The sequence below is a fragment of the Notechis scutatus genome, chromosome 3 (genome assembly GCF_049901735.1).
Source record: "Notechis scutatus isolate UNSWTSFEM ecotype Mainland chromosome 3, rNotScu1.2, whole genome shotgun sequence".
NCBI lineage: Eukaryota > Metazoa > Chordata > Lepidosauria > Squamata > Elapidae > Notechis > Notechis scutatus.
In genome coordinates, this window is record NC_142011.1 from 62973005 (window position 1) to 62994169 (window position 21165).

Here is a 21165-nt window from a genome sequence, read left to right on the forward strand (position 1 = left end):
TGTATAAAAACTTCCTGTTAACACTCAGAGCCATCTCAGAGAGACTATTCGGTGGAGAGAAGATTGTACAAAGAAATAAGCTATTCTATGCTTATTTAGCTTCAAAGCAGTTAGAACTGAACAAGTCACAAGTAACCTTGAAATAAAAAGATGGGTTATAAATTCAACAGTAAATGAGGTAAACTCTTTTAATACAGCATGATTTGTGAGGAAGCCAAGTGTACTCTGCCTTACAGGACTGCTCAGTAGGGAAACCCAAACATTTTAACCATTGCTTTGCTTCAACACTGCTCTGTGAAGCACTGTAGTGAAAGAAATTAACAGATGAAGCATACAGAGAAAATAACAGGATGTGTTACAGAGACAGAATGAAAAAAACTGTTGCATCCCTGTAACAATGTAAGCACTTGACAATTTTACAGCTGTTAACTGATGAGCTCAAAGATCTTATATGGCCAATATCAATAGGATCACAAATACTGGTTAATAAAGCAGTCCCCTTACTAGGTATATAACAATGTTATCCTGGGAATACCTGTACTGTAAAATACTTCATGAAGAGCTTTAAAATAAAATACCAGGGAAGTAATTTCCTCATGGAGGTATTATTTTTCTTTAAGCCTTTTAATAAAAATATTCATCTAGATCTAAGCTAACTAAGGAGTTCTAAGAGACAGCTGGTGATGTTTATTCTAGTCCAACTGAAGCATTTATAATTGAAGTTTCCTTCCTGTGTGAAATATATGGAATTAAAAGCTACCCTTCATCCAAGTATACAGAACGTTGCCTGTAAATTTCTGTAATTATTAATAACTTTTTAAAATAATAGAGTAGTTTGAATAGATCTTGGAAAGCTATTCAAGTTCAATTTGAAGTGTATATTGTTCAGTTGTGTATATCCTTTAATGCAGGGAGTATTTATATCCATCTGATATAATTTTGACATGTGTTACATAACTGTGATGAGACAATTCCAAAATAGGGCCTTCATATGAAAGAGACATTGCTCTAAATTACATAATAAAAGACTATTTGCTGATGCTCCGCATAATATTAATATCAGAATAATTGGTGTAAAGTTAAAATAATTCAATTTAAATATTTATTAGAAATTCAATACAAACCAGATTAAATGCTCCAACTCCCAACTTTACACCAACTTCAGAATGGGGGATGATTTTCTCCTTTAACATAACTGGGGCACTGTATTAGATTCTCCAGTACCCTAGCAAAACAAAATATCTGTCAGCCTTCAAGATCTTCTGCTACTGCTTTGCATCTTTTGGCTGCCATAAAGTAACGGGGGGAGGAAGGGGGAATTGTCTGGGAAGAGAGCTGGAGGTGTTACATTCTTGTATTGTATAAATGGAGAATGGGGGGAGTATAAATTCCTGCTTTAGGTTTCTATTTCTCGCTTGGCTTTCTTTTCTCTGCGCAACTGCAAATCTTTATCAAAATATGCCAAGGTCAACGGACAGAAGCCTCATCACCACCTGAAGATGTCCACATGATCATATCCAGAACTTTTAATTGGAATAATCTTTTGAACTTTGGGGGGTGGGAACAATTCCATCACTTTGTATATGTGATCTGCGCGCCTAATTTCTCAGATTCAGAATTTTACCTGAAGCTACCACTTCAATTTTCAGTAAAAGATTTTTTTCCTCTAATCTATGGAGTATAAGTATTTCTTTCTTGGATTTTGAATGGAGCCCAGACTGACAATATCTCATTATAAACAGATATCTCATTTATAAACAAATAAGAATAAAAATAAAAGCAATCATACAACTTTTTACATAGAGCAATTACTAAGGGTCACTAATAATAATTAATTTTGTGTCTCAAACATGATGTATGTGCCACCAATAAGCAACTTGGTGAACTAACCAAATTTAAGAGATACTTACTAGCCCAGGAACATGAGAAAAACCTGATGTTATTTGTAAACAAACAAGATACACATTTGGACCTTCTTGGTAGGAGTTCCCAATATGAAAATTCATTTCACAGAGGTGGGAAGAGGGCTTTGAAGACTTTTAAACATATTTAAAATATTTTGTAACTCCTGAGACAGGATTCCATAAAGCCCCTCAGATTTCCCTTCAAGGCTGAAGACATAATTAATTCCAAGCTTGGAAACAGAAGTTCCAGTGATAGATTCAATCAATAGTCTATGTAGTTGCTCTTTCCAATACTAAATATTTGGAAAGAAGATACAGAGGTTGGGAAGGCCTTGAAGGTATTGATCTGAAGAATCTAACTAGCCTATTTGTCAATGTGACAGAGAAGAAGCAATAGCTTCGTTTTATTGCTATATTTTTCAAATTGTTTCAAATTATTAAGTGCTGTAAGTCTAGTGAGAATTCTAGTATAAAAGATTGTACTTAAACACATTAGATAAAAAGAAAAGCAAATAAAATAACAGCACAGATAGTCCTCAACTTATGATAATTCATTTAATATCAGCTCAAAGTTAAAAAAGCCTCCGTAACTCATCCGTAAAGTTATGGCTGTCACATCACCCCTGCACTGCAGTCACATAATTTCAATTTAGGTGCTTTGCAACCAACTTGCAACAGTTGCAGCATCTTAGGATCATGTAATCATAATTTGCAACCTTTGCAAACAGCATCCAAAAAGCCAAGTAAATTGGGGAAGCCAGATTCACTTAAAGATAGCATGATTCCCTTAACAACCATGGTAAACAAGGTTGCAAAATCAGATCCAGTCATGTGATGATTCACTTAATGCCCAAATCAATTAACAATTGAAATTCTGGTCCCATTTATGGTCAAAAGCCAAGGACTATCTGTAGTATTAAGAAAAGACCTAGGAGGAACTCCCCCTTACTGATTGGAAGGGAGGAGTAACACAATCAGACTTGCAAGAAGTATATTCTGGTCTTCTTGTGGAGTATGTTTCCTGATCTTCTCTACCTTAAAGGACTAGGTGACGAGTAAAAACATTTGCTTTTCAGAAATATTTAGAGTAATACAGCTTGTCACTGCAAAAAATATCAATTATCAAATAATTTCAAAAACTATATACCTATAAATTTGATAACTATTTCTTATTTTGATGCTGCCTTTCACAAAGCTAATTATGCTTTCATCCTAAGAAAAATAGAATAGATTGTCTATTTCAGTTTATTAGTCAATTAAATACTCTTGCTTCAGATGGACAATGACTAATTCTGAGACAATTAATTGGCAAATTGCTAAAACTCACTCTAATCATAATAAAGACATTTTCCCACTATTTAGCTATTTTGAAAGCACGTTATGAGAATTACTAATCTCACTTTTGATAAATCTAATATATTAACAAGAAGTCGAATTGTTTCTTGCTAAAACATCCTAAGAAAATACCCAATTCATTCAAAAAAGCTATCATCAAAAACACACTCACAGACACTCTAAGCATTATATTTCCCTACTAAGCAGAAAATTTCCCTACTGAATTTAAACTATCTTAGAACATAACTATCTTATACATGTTTACCATAAAATGATACTATTTACCATGAACCGTGGTGGCACAATGGTTAGAATGCATTACTGCAAGCTACCTCTGCTGATTGCTATTGCTACCTCTGCTAAGTGCTATTGCTATTGCTATTTAATAGACCTTACTCTCATAGTGTGCATAAGATTGTAATTTAAATGCACTTCAGATCAAATTTCCCCAGCAGTGATGGTGGTAAATTGGAAAAAAAAAAAGAACAAGAAATACTTAACTTTGTAAAGCAAACATCCTTTGAACTTAGTTTCTATTGTAGATTTTATGGAAGAAATTATGCTGACCTTGGTCATGGGCAGGATGCTACCAGTTCGGACCGGTTCGGGTATACCGGAAGCTCCGAAGAGCAGCTGTCATAGAACCGATTCGGTCTGACTTGCTCCAACGATCTTCAGTTGGGCCCTCTCACTCACCCGTGCTCCTAGGTCCTTTTTATCCTCCCAGCTGTTTGGCGCGGCAGAGCAGATTGCCCTGCTAAACAGCTGAGAGGCGCAGGGGTTTTACTTTAGTCTTAGGCGCAGAGCACGCGACCACCGAACCGGTTGTTATGCCAGTAGCATCCCACCCCTGGTCATGGGCTTTCCTCCCACAAACCTACAAAAAACAATAATGGTCTTCCCCCTTTCCCTCTTATACCTCAAATACCCTTCTTTCCTATATATTGACTCAGCATCATTTCTTTATCTCCTGCAAAAAAAAGAGAGATTCCAAGAAAGAAGGTATTTGAAGAGAGAGGCAAGCAGTTTAGCAGCAGAATGGGTAATTGTGCTGTATACCTTGGCAGGGAGGTAGGCATCACAATGGAAAAAAAAACCACTAGCACAGACAGTTTTCCCTGAAATGAACAAATGAACACATGTGGTGGACATGCCCAAAAGCAAAAGCATACTGGAAAAAAATACATACTTGGATAGAAAAAAATTATAATGATAGATTTAAAATCAGAAATATTTCTGTTGGGTATCATACCAGAAAAATATAATAAAGGAACTATGTATCTAATACTACATGTGTTAACAGTGGCCAGAATTGTATTTGCACAACATTAGAAAGGTGTGGCAACCCCTACAGAAGAGAAGATAATAAACAAAATACCAAAATGTACAGAAATGGATAGATTAACACTTGAAATTAAAGAGAAGGAAGATACGGAATATTTTGAAATATGGGGTTCGTTTTACCAATGATTAACTAACAGAAACAGAAGTTAGAACATTTAAAATTATAAGAGAAGGATTAATTTTACTACGAGGGCTTACTACAATATGTTTATTATTAATATGATTAGTATTAATAAGTATTAATATGTTGAGAAAATACTGTTATGATATGACTATTACTATGAACATTATTACTATTATGATGATGACCATTGCTCAAATTAACTGTAACCAGACAACACACTATTTATATAGACATTGAAACTGTTGCTCTTTATATAGCAAAAATTTAAAAAAAATTAAAAAACTAACAAATGCCAATTTTATTAAACTAATCCACTTATGAAGCTTATAAATTAAAACATGAAATTCACTTAATTATGTATTAATTGCATAAAATATAATAAAAAACGGTAGTGATGTATTTAAAGTACTTAAAAAGTATTTAACACAAAAACTCACAGATCATTGCATCTCTTGCCATTTCACAATTCCCCGACTACCTTAACAATACCAGGTCCTGAACAACATCTTTACCTGGAGGAATGTAAGAGCAGTTCTCTGAAGCAAGCATTCAGCATAACAAATTTCTGCATGGATTTCTTCTAGAAAAAGAACAGAAATGTTTTAGTTTCTCTATATAATGTGATTATTATCAATATTGTAAAAAAAGTTTTTTCAAGCAAGAAACTGAAGGACCACCTACTGCCACTTAAAAATGCTAACAGGCCATCTTCAGAGATGATAAGATAAAATCCTTTCTAGCTGCCACATCCTTGGATCAGTTGGCTTGAGGAATGCCTGCTAACAGCTCTTATTTCTTTTTATTAAAAGAAGTACTTACTTGATTACATTTTTCTTGCATTATTTTAACAGATTTAACAGATAATCAGAGTTGGAAGGGACCTTGTAGGTCATCTAGTCCAAGCCCAAGCGGGAGACCCTACACCATTTCTGACAAAAATTTCTGTAAGTCTCAAAAGAGACATAGCTGAAAATCAAGATATACCGAGGACAAGATGTTCATAATCTGCAATATTTGATGCTGACAGATGTTCACCAGGGTACACGAGATGGAGGAAAACAAGAATTGGGTGTTGATACATACAGCTTAAGAATTGCGTATTCTTTTTCTCCTGTATCTAAATGTTTCTCCTTAGAGAGGTCTCTTATATCTAATCTTAACAGAATGAAGGTAAATATATGTGTCAGGATTATGTTGCAGGATCCTGAGGTTTAGTCTTCTGTGCTTTTGGATTCATGCTGGAGTCCACCAGATTGCAAGAACACAAGTGAGCAGTCAGACAAGGAGACCCAAACTCTTTGGTAGCTTGTTCATGGAATGAACAAGGACATATATTCAATTTTGCAGCTACTAAGATTGTTGGCCAAGCAAATACAAAGGTAGCCAGGGAAATGATTGAAGCCTGGGTAATGGAGCCCTTTGTCAGTCAACAGGAGTGCTAATTTACCACCAGCTTATTAGGTATTTAGAAGCTGAGGACTTGGCAGCACAAGGAAACAACAGCCAAGGACTTAATAACCAGCCATCAACACCCCAATCAACAAATAAAGAGCTACACAGAACCAGGCACCACATAAATAGGTCAAAACATGTATTCAGTTAGAGAGAAGTTCCCTGGGCTCCGGCATGAATCTGAAAGATCGGAAGATTAAACCTCTGGTCCCAGGGACCCACCCAGATTGGATCCTGCAGTCTTAACAGAATAAGAGAGTTATTGCTCAGGCTGGAAACCCTATACCATTTCAGACAAGTAGTTGTCCAATGTCTTACAAACCTCCAGTGATGGAACACCCACAACTCCAGCACTGGAGGTTTTTAAGAATAGACCTATGTAACTGTGTTCTCTGACATCCAAATATCTGCCAGGATTTAATTGACTACAGTATTTTGTTTTCATCAAGGACCATGTGGATTACAATTTAAGCAAATTTTCCCCACAAAGTCATCCACATACATAATCATAAGATTTATCATCTACATATATAATCATAAGATATGGAACATCTGAAGGTTACAATACTTATTCATCAGTTATATCAATAAAATACAGAAAGTTGACGTACAACCAAAACTGAGCCCCAAATTTATGTTGTTAAGTGACAAATTTGTTAAGTGAGTATTGCCCCATTTTACGACTTTTCTTGCCACATTTGTTGAGTGAATCGTTGCACTTGTTAAATTATTAACAGGATCATTAAGTAAATTTGGTTTCCCCATTGACTTTGCTCATCAGAAGGTCCATAAAGGGGACCCCATGACCCTGGGCACTGCAACCGTCATAAATATAAGCCAGTTGTCAAGCATCCAAATTTGATTCACATGACTGTGGGGATGCTGTAACGGTCCTAACTGTTAAAAATGGTGATAGGTCACTTTTTTCAGTGCCGCTGTAACTTTGGAAAGTCACTAAATGAACTGTTGTAAGTCAAGGACTACCTGTAATATAACCGAGTGCTGTTTGTTTACCTTCAGTTAATTGATCAAGATTCTGTTTGTACACTAAATTGTTGAAAGAGTCTGCTACCGAAGACTTTTTCCGAAACCTAAAGAAAAATGATAGAGGCTGAAGATTTAAAGTATACTTACAATACTGCAGTTAAGCAAATAATTCAGAAATATATTTGACACATATTCTGGAATGCATAATATTGGATGCATGAATTTCTGACTATTATGGTCACACATCATGATGGTTGTCAAGCCAGTCTAACTCTTCTTTTTTATTAAGAAAAGTATAATGTGAAAATATTACAAAACGATGATGATCAATCTTCATGGCTACCAGTAAATGGGAAGATTTATTTATTTATTTATTTATTTATTTATTTATTTAATTAATTAATTTGTCAATTGCTTGCAAGATAATAGGTATAAGTATAAACATGAGTAAGAATACAGGAAATAGGCATGAATAAATGGGGACAATAGGACAGGGACGGGAGGCACGATGGTGCACTTATGCACATCTTTGATTTTACTTACTAACCATTTCCTAACCCTTTCCTGTAATTTACATAATAAGATTTATGTGAAAGAGAATAGCATGTACATATACACGCTACTTAAAAAGGTTCCCCTCCCACATACGGACTAGTTGTTTCCAGCTCTACGGGGTGGTACTCATCTCCGTTACAAAGCCGAAAAGCCAGTGCCATCCAAAGATGTCTCTGTAGTCATGTGGCTGGCATGAGTAAATGCCGAAGGTCCACAGAACACTGGTACCTTCCCACCAAAGTGGTCCCTATTTTTCTACTTACATTTTTACAAGCTTTCAAATTGCTAGGTTGGCAAAGCTGGGACAAGTAACAGGAGCTCACTCTGTTACATGGTGCTAGGGATTCAAACTGCTGAACTGCTGACCTTTCTGATTGACAAGCTCAGCGTCTTAGCCACTGAGCCACCGTCCCTGCAGGCTCCTAAAATAGACTACTGGGCTTTTAAAATATGTTTCCAATTAACACTATTGTAATAGCATCTTAGAGAGCCAGCTTGGTATAGTGATTAAGGCACTAGGCTTGAAACTAGGAAACTGTGAATTCTAGTCCCACCTTGGGCAGAAACCCAGCTGGGTGACCTTGACCAGTCACTTATTCTTGGCACTGTGAAGAAGGCAATGGCAACCACTTCTGAAAAACCTTGCAAAGAAAACTCAGGGACTTGTCCAAGCAGCCTTCAAGGATTGGACATGATTGAACAGAAGACATTTTTTTTAGCATCTTATGTACTAATTTTATAATTATTGAATTTTATGTGCTTACTTCTGACATATAACTTGAGCTTCTTCCATTGTGTTTCCAGCATTCAATATGTCCCTGGAGTCAAAGGTCAACATGGCTTGAATTTCCAGAATGGTAGCATAAGTCAGAGCATGATACATGCTATCCTTTTTTCTATAGGAGAGGAGTTAGAGAAATATGTTCACAAGGCCCAAAAGTAGCACAAGAAAAGAAAGACACTTGTCTTTAAGAATGCACAGGAGCATTAAAGGCAGTGCTATCTAAAACTGTAAATTTTATCCCATTTTATAAATTAAATTTCATACTGAGAATCACACCTATTTATTTTAGGATAGTGTTGAGACATCATAGAGAAAGAGAGACTAACAAAATACAGATACGGTTTTCCACATGAGCTTGATGCCAAAAGAATGGTTTGTGTCTTTCTTTCATTGTATTCCTTCTAATAATGTGCTCCAAAACAAAACAGGCATTTCTTTTCATCCTGCAAAAACATACTGAAAGGCAGACACTTTCACTAAAATCTCAAATGGCACTCAAAATGCCATTTTTATGCTCCCCTTAGAAGCATGAAGGAGATGAGCTTCATATTTTGCTAAAGATAAGTTTTCCCTACAGGATTTCCTGGTTATATATTTTTTGAATTTAGCATGCAATGTTTACAAAGCATTTTTTTAAAAATGTTCTTTTTATTTTTTTGTAGACTTGCTTAATAGATTTGCTTAATTTCTGTATGTCTGCCTGTATTGGGTCACAACGGCTGACCTAAAGCATTCTCAAAAAAAACTGCAGCAGTATTTTTTTGTCTATCATTTTCTTTAATCAGTTTACTAATAAGTTCATTTGCTGATAAATTACTTGCAGGAATTACATAATTTATTACACTGACACATGGACATCTAGATATTTGCATGACAAAATTGGAAACGGCAAGACCAGAAACTGGATTTTACTAGCCACAAAGAATATAACTACAGAGACCAGATTCAATAAAACAGAGGCCTATCTAAATTTTCTTCTCTGTATTTTAAGTGTTTTCTTCTTCTTTTCTATTAATCCTATTTCCCCCTCTATGAATCCTTTAAAAGACTTCAAAAGATGCTGTTCCTGTAATTTATTCAATAATTTATTATCCCCAAAGGGTTGCTCCAGTTCTTTCATGTATCACTCCTTAATTTGAAGTAGCAGTGAGATTAGTGTCCTTGCATTCTGCAATGTTCTATTTAACACAGACACCAATAGGGTAAAATGTTAATTAAATGAGCCTCTTAAGTAAAGGAAAGGAACATCCATTATCTGAAACACTTAATTACGTTAGATACAGCACAGTCAGTTATTCTTTAGGGAACATCATACACTGGGAAACAAAAGATGCTTGTGTGATTCGTAAAGAGGTCTTGAATTGAAGCTAATTACAACAATCCCTAAAGTAAATTCCCTATAACACAAGCATTTCCACATGACACTGATGGCACTATAAATTTGTTATTAGCCCATCAGTTCCTTATAATACAAAATATTCTTAACACAATATTTATATTTGAAAATATTGGATGGATAAACAAAAATGTATAAATTAGAATAATGCACATTTTAATTTATAATTATAGAATGCCAACCCTTCCTTCAACAAATGTTGGAGCATAAGAGCAGCTGAATCAAGAAATCCTTGAATGGTGGTGCTGGTTATTGTTCAGAATTATGGCCCTTCTAGATAGATCTGGGAAGTCATAAACTTGGCTTCAATTTGTTTTTAGCAATTATAATTACTTTGTTCTGAAGGAAAAGATAAGAATTGCCATTGTTTTTATACCTCAGATATTTCAGTAAATGTGATTAGATTTTTCTCTGCACTAACATAACGAAGCTAATATCTATTAAAATTTATCTAGAAAAGACGACTTCAAAAATACATAATAATACAATATACATCTTGATTTCTTCATAAATTTAATGTCCATATTTTCAGGCTGACATTCCAATCAATATTTTTAATATCATCAAGAGCAGCAACTTTTTTCAGATTCAAATCACAACATCGAACAACCAAATAAATGGGTTTAATGTTTACGTAGTCACAATCTAATAAGCAAGTTTAATGTTTACTGCTTGCTGCTGTTTACTAAAATGAAAGTCTCAATCTACATTTTACGTTTGTCTCTCTTTCATGGCATCTAGGGGACATTTCTATGTTTTTATTTGATAACCACCTTCCATTTCACAAGATATGTAGATGTTTTAGTTATAAATCAGAATTCTACAAGTTCACAAGCATTTGACAAAGTGAAAAGCCTTGGCTCAAGGAAACTATTTTGAAAGGCTGCAAAAACCCTTTCCATTCTGTTTTTCCTATCTTACCCAGCAGATCAAACCTGAAGATGATATCATTTTGTAACAAAATGGTTCCATCTTCAGTCTAGATGTGCTAGGTAAGATAGGATCACCCGCTATTTCTTCAATCCATGCTGATGAAGTCAAAGATCTATCAATGTGGAATTTACAGTATGCTGGCACAGAGAAATTCTCGTATCAAATTGTTCTAACTCTGTTTGTGCAAAGGAAAATAAGAAGACGGGCTATTTGTAGCTATAGAATAATCTTATTTCTATTCCCTATGACTTGTTTCAGTATCAACTGTTAAAATATTATGGTACCAGATTGAAATTAGCATATATTAATTAGTAGAAATAGTGCAATGAACAGAAAGGTTTTTGTAGCCTTTCAAAATAGTTTCCTTGAGGCAATTTTCAATCAAAATTAAACTAGTACTTGCATCACACACAACTCAAAATAAAGATTATTATCCATTTAACTATTATCCATTTAACAACCCTCAATTTCTTTATATATCTGCTGCGTAAAACAAGAGTCTTCAGCTAAAAAACCCAAATCCAAGATGACATTATGATCTGAGGACAGTAACTAAAAATACAAATACACTGAAAACATAGTGAGCCTTCCATTGTACCTATCGATTGCAGAAAATATGACTTCAGCAACCGAGTGGTCAATGCCTAGAACACTCTACCTGACTCCGTTGTTACAGCCTCAAACCCTCACAGCTTCAATCTCAAACTGTCTACTGTGGACCTCACCCCATTCTTAAGAGGTCCTTAAAGGGGGTGTGCATAAGTGCACCAGCGTGCCTACCGTCCTTGTCTTACTGTCCCCATTTATCTGTATTTACTTCCTTTGTTCATATTTATGTTCATGCCTACACTTGTTATCTTGTACATGTTTGACAAACAAACAAATAAATAAAAATATTGCAATTGCTGACCCAACTTTTACTAATTATTTTTGGAATTAAATAATTAGAAAATATAGACAGAATAACAATTGACTTTCACAAAGGCATCTGTCTCCATAATATCTGACTAAGAATTTCTGAAATACTTGTCAGGTGTTATTCAGATTCCTTATAAACATGAATTTTGCATTATTTTAAAAGAAAGTTAGACTGTTTTTTAAACATAGATTTGGGGCTCTGAAAGAGTAGTAATTATGTAATACTATTTTGGACGAAATATACAGAAGGTTGATTTGAAAAAAGAAAGTCAGGTTCTCCTACTTGTGTATTACTCATTCTATTAATATTGGGGACATTACTAGTTTCATGTGGCCTTAAATGCTGTTATTACTCTGATGGGGGTAGAGGAAGGCACTGCTGTTTTACCTACTTCATTCTGGCTATTTGGCCACCCACGAGTTGTTTCCACTTGCTGCCAGCAGTGTTGTTCTGCTGAAGCATTAAGTCAAGGACATTGCTTTTAGTCAATCAACAGCTCCCTTTTGCTTCAGTTTGTGTTCTTTCTTTGCACTTGTAAGCTGCGCTATTTTAGTCTTATATTTCTTTCACAATAAGACCCGTGTTAAGAAACAGCCTGATCAGTCGCATACATGAAATACTTCCTTGACTGCAGACTGTTGGGCAACTTGACATGCAATTTTTAAAAAAGGATTTTTTTTTTCCAGACTAAAAATGCCATTTCAACAATCCACTTGCATTGGAACTAATGTGGCACACCCCATCCCATGCCAAGGACTGATTGGTAACTGTTCTCCTGTTAGTAGGTGAAGCTTGATAGGATGGGAAAGATTGGGACTATTAGACAGCAGAAGAAGTCAACAGCAATCGGGGAAGTAAATTTTATGCCAACATATTTTTCTGTCAGTTCAAGGACTTTTGGAAAGCACTTTAATGTGGCCATCTGGTTGGAACTCTTACACAAGGATAGTCCATTCCAGCTGCTCCCATCCGTCTCTCTTACATCTCCACAGGCAATCAGCCAAAATCCCCAGTGGCAACAATATTAGCCATCTGCAGTGTCATACAGAAACAAGTCAGGCTACAGCAACATCCAACAACAAATTACTTTTCAGAGCTTTGTTCTTTCAGGGCTCTTGTGTTTCTCTGTAGTAGAGCAGATTGAGCTATAACAAGGAAAGCTGTATCCACCACGATGCTAAAACAAAAAAAAATTATCCTACTGTTCTACATATTTTTTAAAAGATGCATTTTAAACAGTATAGATTTTACAACATTCCTCAATATAGAGAAACATTATATGCAAGCATCAACATAATTTTCTGGTCCATAACAAATACATTCAACAGACACGGAACAGAGAGTTAGATAACAATAGAACAGAACAGAATGCAATGCAATACAATGCAATATTTGACCAAATGTGATTAGATACACAAAGAATTTGTCTCCGGTGCAGAAGCTTTCAGTGTACATGCAAAGTGAGAGTAATAATAATCATAATAATGATCTCAATAAGAGGGGTAATAGAGAAGATGAGAAGGATAAGAATAATACTATAGCCATACAACATGGGTGAATATATTTAGACATTTTATGTATCACGAGGTGCAATAAAACATCTGTTTGTCCTATTACTATTTAGTGTTCCTTGCCAGTCCCATAAATTAATCAAAGGATTTAAAACTATTTTCTCAATAGTTCAATATAATTATTGTTATCATTTACTTTTAACATTCCCCACAATGTAACATGATTCATGTTTTTCCCCAAAACACACAATGGCAATATGCTCCTTCATTCTACAGCTATCAAGTGACTTTCCACAGGTTCTGCATCAATAGAAACTGATACTGAAAAAACACTCCAGTATTGTAAAATATACCACAATTTACATCTAGTCCTTCAGGTTTATATAAATCACTTTTTAAATTCTGGATGAATTATTTTTATTTGTTTGCAACCAAATAGGAAATATAAACAGCTTCAAATAAGACACAGAAAATTATCCCAGACAAAATCATAATCTGCTAACTTTACATGTTATCATAACTGCCACCTTTATTGTCTGTTTTTATATCATTCAGTGTGTACACTAATTATGTGTTTCAAAATATGTATTTGAACCTTGAGAATATTGAAATATTCCAAAGTTTGCATTGTTCAGATTTTTACAATACATCTGTAGATATCACAAAAACGATACATCAGAAGAAATACATATAAAATGTACATATTTTTGTAAAATATATCAAAAATGTGTTTTTTATGGGAAAATCAGTTTACAAATAAAGCAGAGAGTTGTTTCAGCACATTTGAGAAGTACACAGGTTAACAGAGAATTGAATTCTGATGACAAATTGATTCTAATAGATGTACCGTATTTATCGGCGTATAACACGCACAGGCGTATAACACGCATCTTCATTTTAAGAGGGAAATTTCAGGAAAAAAAATTTAAATTTCTAAATAAAAACTTTGAAGCACCGCCCGGCCTCCGCTTGCCCTCCGCTCGCACCGCCCGGCCTCCGCTCGCACCGCCCGGCCTCCGCTTGCCCTCCGCTCGCACCGCCCGGCCTCCGCTCGCACCGCCCGGCCTCCGCTTGCCCTCCGCTCGCACCGCCCGGCCTCCGCTCGCACCGCCCGGCCTCCGCTTGCCCTCCGCTCGCACCGCCCGGCCTCCGCTCGCACCGCCCGGCCTCCGCTTGCCCTCCGCTCGCACCGCCCGGCCTCCGCTCGCACCGCCCGGCCTCCGCTTGCCCTCCGCTCGCACCGCCCGGCCTCCGCTTGCCCTCCGCTCGCACCGCCCGGCCTCCGCTTGCCCTCTGCTCGCACCGCCCGGCCTCCGCTGGCTTCTTAAACATTATATCGGCGTATAACACGCATACATCATTTGCCCCCTATTTTCAGGGGGAAAAAAGTGCGTGTTATACGCCGATAAATACGGTAAATACTAATGGTTCATATGCAGATTTGCAAACATGATATTCGTAAATTGCAATACAATAATTCTATCTTAGAATATTACTGATATTGGGATGCAAACATCTGAACAGTTTTATCATTGGTGAATAATTAAACAATAGGCCACCAAAAATCTTCACCCAGCAGTTCTAAATAATACTAATTTCTGGGAGCTCTTGTTTCCTAATTTCAAGAAAGTTTAAAACTGTTAACTGAATTGGGGAAAATCAGATTCTCATTTTTCTATAAAAAGAAGTTTTCAGATTTAAAAGGGGATGGTAAAATATTGAGATTTTCTATTTTTACTAGGATTCAGGAAATTTTTCAGTTTCTCCTTCCTTATTTTTTCTTAACTATGCTGCATGTATTATAGAGTTTATACTACCACCTTCATGTTTCTTAATTTAAAATAGCAGGAGAAATATGTCATCAGTTCAATCATGTTTTGGAGAAATGGGAATGAAGGGCCACCTATATGTCCTTGTTGGCCATAAACTGGAGTATCTCTAGGGCCAGATCAACAACCTCAGAAGAATAAGCACAATTAGGCAATTTAAATTCCTCCTTTTTAAATGTGTATCGCACACATGTAAAATGTTACTGGGCTTTGATCATCTGGTCAAGACCAGCATTCTGAAGTCACTGTCATTCTGCAGATTCCTCAACTGTGACCAAAACCATTAATAAAAGCATGCTAGGCTTGGAAGACAGTAATGCAATTTCATATTCAAATATTCTTTCTAATTTGTCAAGATATTTGAAAGTGCATAGAGAGCATAATCTTTGAAACAACATCTACAATTAGGTATAAATCTACTTAATGCTCTTATTATATGTTTGTCATATGCTAAGTAGTAAAAGACACCTATTCAAATGTTTTGTTATAATCAATATACACTTAATTTAATATATCCATGCAATCCAGTAAATTACATTAAACCCAGCAGAGTAATTTACAAGAATTTATTGTTGACAAATCCATGTTAGCTGAATTTATTGTTGACAAATCCACTAACTGCTGTTATTATCAAAATGTTTTTGAAATTCTTAATTTCTGAAGTCTGATAAAACATTCTCTGTCTCTAAATCCTGTAATTATGTATGTTGATCCTAACCAGAAGAGGGAAGATAGAAGCAGTGGCTCACTTAGTTTGCAGAGAAGCAAAGGCATCTTGCAACTTGTTATTCAGAAAGAAATTCACAGCTACCATACATTCATTGAGAGCAACATTCAGATCTGTTGTAGAAGATCTGGGGAGGAAAGAAAAGAATGAATACTAAGTTTTCTGGCAGAATCAAGTAACATTTTGTGCAGGGGAAAAGAACACGATAACGATCAGAATATAATCTGCACGGATTAAAAACACTTAATTTATTTTGCTTACTTAAATGTCACATTTTAAATAGTGTATTTGTTTTACTTGTTGTTAATGGCCTGAAATGCTTATATAAGAACATGGGCTATAAACTTAATACTATAATTAAACGAAATAAGGTCATTTAAAGCTGATTTACTAACCTAATACAGCAAGAGAGCCTAAAACCTGCTGGAATCAATCCACATACCAGCTTTACTCTCACACTTCAAAGCAGACAGTTTCCAGCTGCTCAGGGGACAGATGTTGTACTCACCAATTCTCAATAAATTGGCTGTTTAGGAAAAAAAAGTCAAGAATCTCTCAATTTGAATAAATTCTAAATTAATAGTTGATTCCACAAATTTATCTCATAAGAGGATAAATATTTGTGCTTATTTTAAGACAACAATTATACCCAATTTCCTGCTTCTTGCCTAGCATAATTACCTACGCATTCTCTTTGCGAGTTTTTGGAATGCGGTCTTTTAGTATGCATTCCAACTCCTTAAAGACCGCATTATTAAAATTTGGCAACAAATAAGATATCACCAACTTCTATTTTTCATTGGAAAAAAAGAAAAAAAAATCAAGCTGATTTAAGCTGATTTAAACTTTTAGCAAACATCCTCTAAAACCAATAATGTCCCTTTGATGCTAATCCATCTTGTATTTACCAGGTGCCCAATATAGTTCAAAATGTTACTTCCAGATGCCTAGGGATTAACAGATTTATTTTCACGTCCATGGCTCCCAATCAGGGGTGGGATACGACAGGGTTAACTACCGGTTCGGGATTTACGAGCTTCCCTGCACGCTGCGAGCCGCGTGCCTGTAAATCGTCATCACAATGCTGCGTGCAGAGAAGCAGCCTTTGAAACAGACCTCTTTTCCTGCTTTTTTAACTGCAGCTGTGCCTCGTTCGGCAGCTGAAGTTGAAAAAAAACAGGAAATAAAGATCAGGTAAGAGCCCGGGTGGGCAGGTGGGCAAAAACATCAGCAGACATAGAACCGGTTCTATATCTACTGCTCTTCAGAGCTACCAGTTCTACAGAGGTGGACAGAACCAGTAGAAACCCACCCCTGCCTCCCAATCCACTTCATCAGATCTCTAAATGGAACTTTAAACATGAAAACTAGCATTATGAATTGGTCTCGGAAGGATACTGCCAATCAGTATAGCTACAACACTATGATTTAAGATGTAGCATATACCTTCCCTTAGTATGCTCTGTATCAGTTTTAATTTCTGATTCATTTTATAAGGCATAGAGTGGTTTAAGCAGGGGTGGGATTCAAATTTTTTAACAACCGGTTCTGTGGGTGTGGCTTAGGTGGTAGGCGTGGCTGGGTGGTCATGTGACTGGGTGGACATGGCTTGGTGGTCATGTTATTGTCTGTGTGTGGCCAACTCAATATCACTCACATCAAGGCACTCATGACTGTGGTATCACAATATCACTATCACAATATCACTCACATAGAGGCACTCACCTGGCCTCTCATGACTGTGGGGATGCTGCAACAGCTGTAAGTGTGAAAAACGGTCATAAGTCAGTTTTTTCAGTGCCACTGTAACTTTGAATGGTCACTCCACACAAGCAAAGTACCAGCAAAGGAGGGGAAAAAAACTCCAGAGAAGTTCCAGAGACAGGAAGTCTAGTCCTGCCAAGAATGTTATAAGGGTTAACGGAAAGCCAGTTTCTGTAAGCAACACCAGAATGTTTCCTTCCTGCCTTCCTTACAGGATTAGGCCAGTAATTTCTTCTAACAACCGGTTCTCCGAACTGCTTAAAATGTTAACAACCGGTTCTAGTGAATAGGTGTGAACTGGTAGAATCCCACCCCTGGGTTTAAACACGTGGTGATAAGGATGTAACTCACTGCTGCCAGGCTTACCTGGTCCAGGATAAGCTACAATGGGAGCTCCAATCTACATTATGTACTGCTCTAGTAAGGACTGTAATTCAGGACAATTACCACTCCTCAATATGACCTTACATAGAGCAGAGGAGTCACTGGAACTGAATCAGAGCTGGACAATTTGGAACTGTTTCTCTGTCTTATTAAGATTCAATTGAGCATGAAGGGGAAAAAATCAAGAGTTAAACAAATGTTTACCTATTACATACTTTCCTGAACTGGCTGACTATTTTATAATACAATGTGTTGGGAAGATCACCGCTATATAATGAGAATACAGGATTAAATTCTCTAATGATTTTAGCTAATCAGTTTTAGATGCAAAACTGTCTTTATAATTTCAATTTCCCCCCCAGGATTGCTCTTGGAACAGAGCCCAAAGAAATTGAAATGCTGGTTTGGGGCCGTTTAAGTACTGCATGCTCATGGAATATTTAGATCCATTTACACTTTTGTGCACTATAAGGGTACTTAGAAAGGAAAAGGTCTAGCTTGACAGGGAAAAAAATTTCTCACAGCTCCCCTCTTCCCTGTTGCTTTATACAATGTTCTCCACCTGCTTATACCATTGTTACTGTAGAGAGAAAAGCAGAAATTTCCAGCCTAGGTTTGCATTGTGTGTATATGTGAATAAAGCAAAGGAGCATGAGAGAGAGAGGGGAGGCATACAGATTTGGTTTCCAGATTTGGGCTGCTTGGAGGCAGAATATGAAATAAATATTTTAAAGGAGTTTTCCTTTAAGCTAAATAGCCTAAGCCAGCTGGAGCTATGCTGGCTGGAGAATTCTGGGAGTTGAAGTCCACAAGTCTTAAAAGTTGCCAAGTTTGGAAACCTCTGGCTTAAGCAGTTGAAATCTAATAGAAATAGCAGCTGCCTAGGTGTTCCTGAAGTTACAGCTGGTGATATAAGTGCAAAGAAGGCCTTGACAAGGCTAGGCGAGTCAGCAGTACTTAAAGAGCCAAAAGCAGGGATTATCCAGCAACAGCCAGGCTTTTTGGAGAGGCTTATCAACAGATCTGGCCTGGGAGGCCAGAAACAGGCCAACAGGAAGGGCCAGGCAGTACAGAGAGCCCTCAACCTATAACCACAATTGAGTGCAAAATTTCCATTACTAAGACAGTGAGTTTTGCCCCATTTTACGACCTTTCTCGCTGACATTGTCAAGTAAATCACTGCAGTTGTTAAATTAGTAACATGGTTGTTAAGTGAACCTGGCTTTCCTATTGACTTTACTTGTCAGAAGGTCGTAAAAGGTGATCACATGACCCCGGGACACTGCAACCACCATAAATATGAATCAGTTGCCAAGGATCCGAATTTGATTACGGGGTGACTATGGGCATGCTACAATGGTTGTAAGTCTGAAAAACACTCATAAGTCACATTTTTCTGTACCGTTGTAACTTCAAACAGTCACTAAATGAATTATTGTAAGTCAAGGATTGCCTGTAGGCTCTGTAAATGGCATAGCACAGCAAAATGCCCTGTGGCAGACCTTAGGAGGAGCCTGTGGCCTAACAAGAGGCCCCTTTTGGCAAGGCCACCTAAAGAGGCCTTGTTGGAGCCACCGCCTGAAGAGACTCCCATGGCAGAAAATGGCTGCCAGCTACTCAAAAAGTGGAGATTGCTTAGACGGAGTTCCTAGGAAAGGGTGGTATATGGAAGTGGGCTGTGGGGCTAAGATTAGAGCCAATACTAGGCTCATATGCTCATCGCCTCTACGGGCATTAGCTAGGAAACTAGTTATTTATAGAGATTGGGGCTTTCTCTACTTTACCCTAAGGTTGCTGAGATCGAGAAAACTGCCTTAAAAGCTAGTCTGGGGAGAATTATGCATGTTGTACAAAAGGTTTCCTAGGGTAAAACCCTTCATAAGTAGTTCAAAAGATGTTTTTGGTGATTGGGAGTGTTTGCTCAGAAAAGACTGAGCTGAAGTCTTCACTCTGGTCCGTGTTCCCGCTGGAAACATGGACTGCTCTTATTGGCTGATGCCGCTTTGACAGATGACCATAAAAGGGAGCTGTCAAATGGCATCAGCTGTTGCCCACCAGCTGGCTGCCTTGTTAGCACAGCAGTCGCGGCAACTCTTTATTGTTAAAATAAAGTTAACAGTCACATTGGGGACCTAAGGAAGCTTATGCTTTCAATGCAGTCAAATCATTGCTTACATCTGATGCTGTTCTAATTAAATTCAACAAAAATTGCCTTTAGTCTTAGTAGCAGATGCATCACCTTTTGGCATAGGAGCCATTTTAAGTCACAGACTGCCTAATGGTTCTGAGGCATCCATTGCCTTTTCTCCAGAATGTTATCCCCAGCTGAGCAAAACTACAGTCAAATTGACAAAGAGGCTTTAGCTGCAGCTGCTTCAGTCAAAAATTCCATGAGTTTCTATATGGACACCATTTCGAGTTTCCATTCCAATTCAATTCTATCATTAATATTAATATTCATTAAAGTCTTAACTTCTTTAACATTACTTTTCAATTAAATATCATACTTCTATGGGAACAGTTATAAGCTTTTCATAATTAATCCCCCCCTTCACTTATATTTTATAAAACATTAACTAATTAAAATGTTCCCGTCCCTTCCTAATTCAATTTTCTCATTTATTTTATTTCACTTATTTTATTAACAAACATTTCACTAAATTACACTAACTATTTTATCCCTCATTTTAATCATACATTGTTTCCAATTTTCTAAAGTTTTTTCTATTACTAATATAACAATACAATCTTAAATCTTAAATTCTCCATTCTCTTTCCCCCTTTCCTTTTTCTTCCCCACATAAAATTACTTGCTCATTAAAGATGGCTTCTTCTTTGTCCCAGTCTTCTTGTTTTGCAGACGTTTCTTGTTGTTTCTCATAGTTCCAAATCTCCATTTCCAAGAATTGAAAAACGAAGCCAAAAGAACCCTTCCCTTCTTGTGCATCTTCCTTGTACTTTTTAAGTTCCATTTTCAATTCATCCAGAAGTGGTACCATTGTATAAATTTTTAAATAACCACCCGATTAATTTTAGTCATTCAATGTAATAACCAAGAATCCAAAGATCACCAAATAATCCAAATACACGCAAGCTGTTTCTTTTTGCTCTTTTTTTTCACTTTCTCTTCTTGGGGTTACTGTTTAGCTACAAATTTTCAGTTAAAATGTATCTTTTAGAAGTCTTGTTGAAGTTTTACTGTAGATTCTTTTTAATT

At 36.6% G+C, this 21165-nt stretch overlaps 1 protein-coding gene across 1 annotated transcript in view; it reads right to left on the reverse strand.

The window, feature by feature from the left end:
* Window positions 1-15931, reverse strand: part of TTC39A (tetratricopeptide repeat domain 39A) — a 38201-nt gene extending 22270 nt beyond the window's left edge. Inside the window, 7 exon segments of the mRNA XM_087960253.1 lie at window positions 1125-1172; window positions 1174-1225; window positions 3052-3116; window positions 5220-5287; window positions 7174-7250; window positions 8466-8597; window positions 15823-15931. Coding sequence (XP_087816379.1) covers window positions 1125-1172; window positions 1174-1225; window positions 3052-3116; window positions 5220-5287; window positions 7174-7250; window positions 8466-8597; window positions 15823-15887 — 507 coding nt within the window. The 5' untranslated portion in view covers window positions 15888-15931.
* Window positions 15932-21165: the final 5234 nt, after the last annotated feature.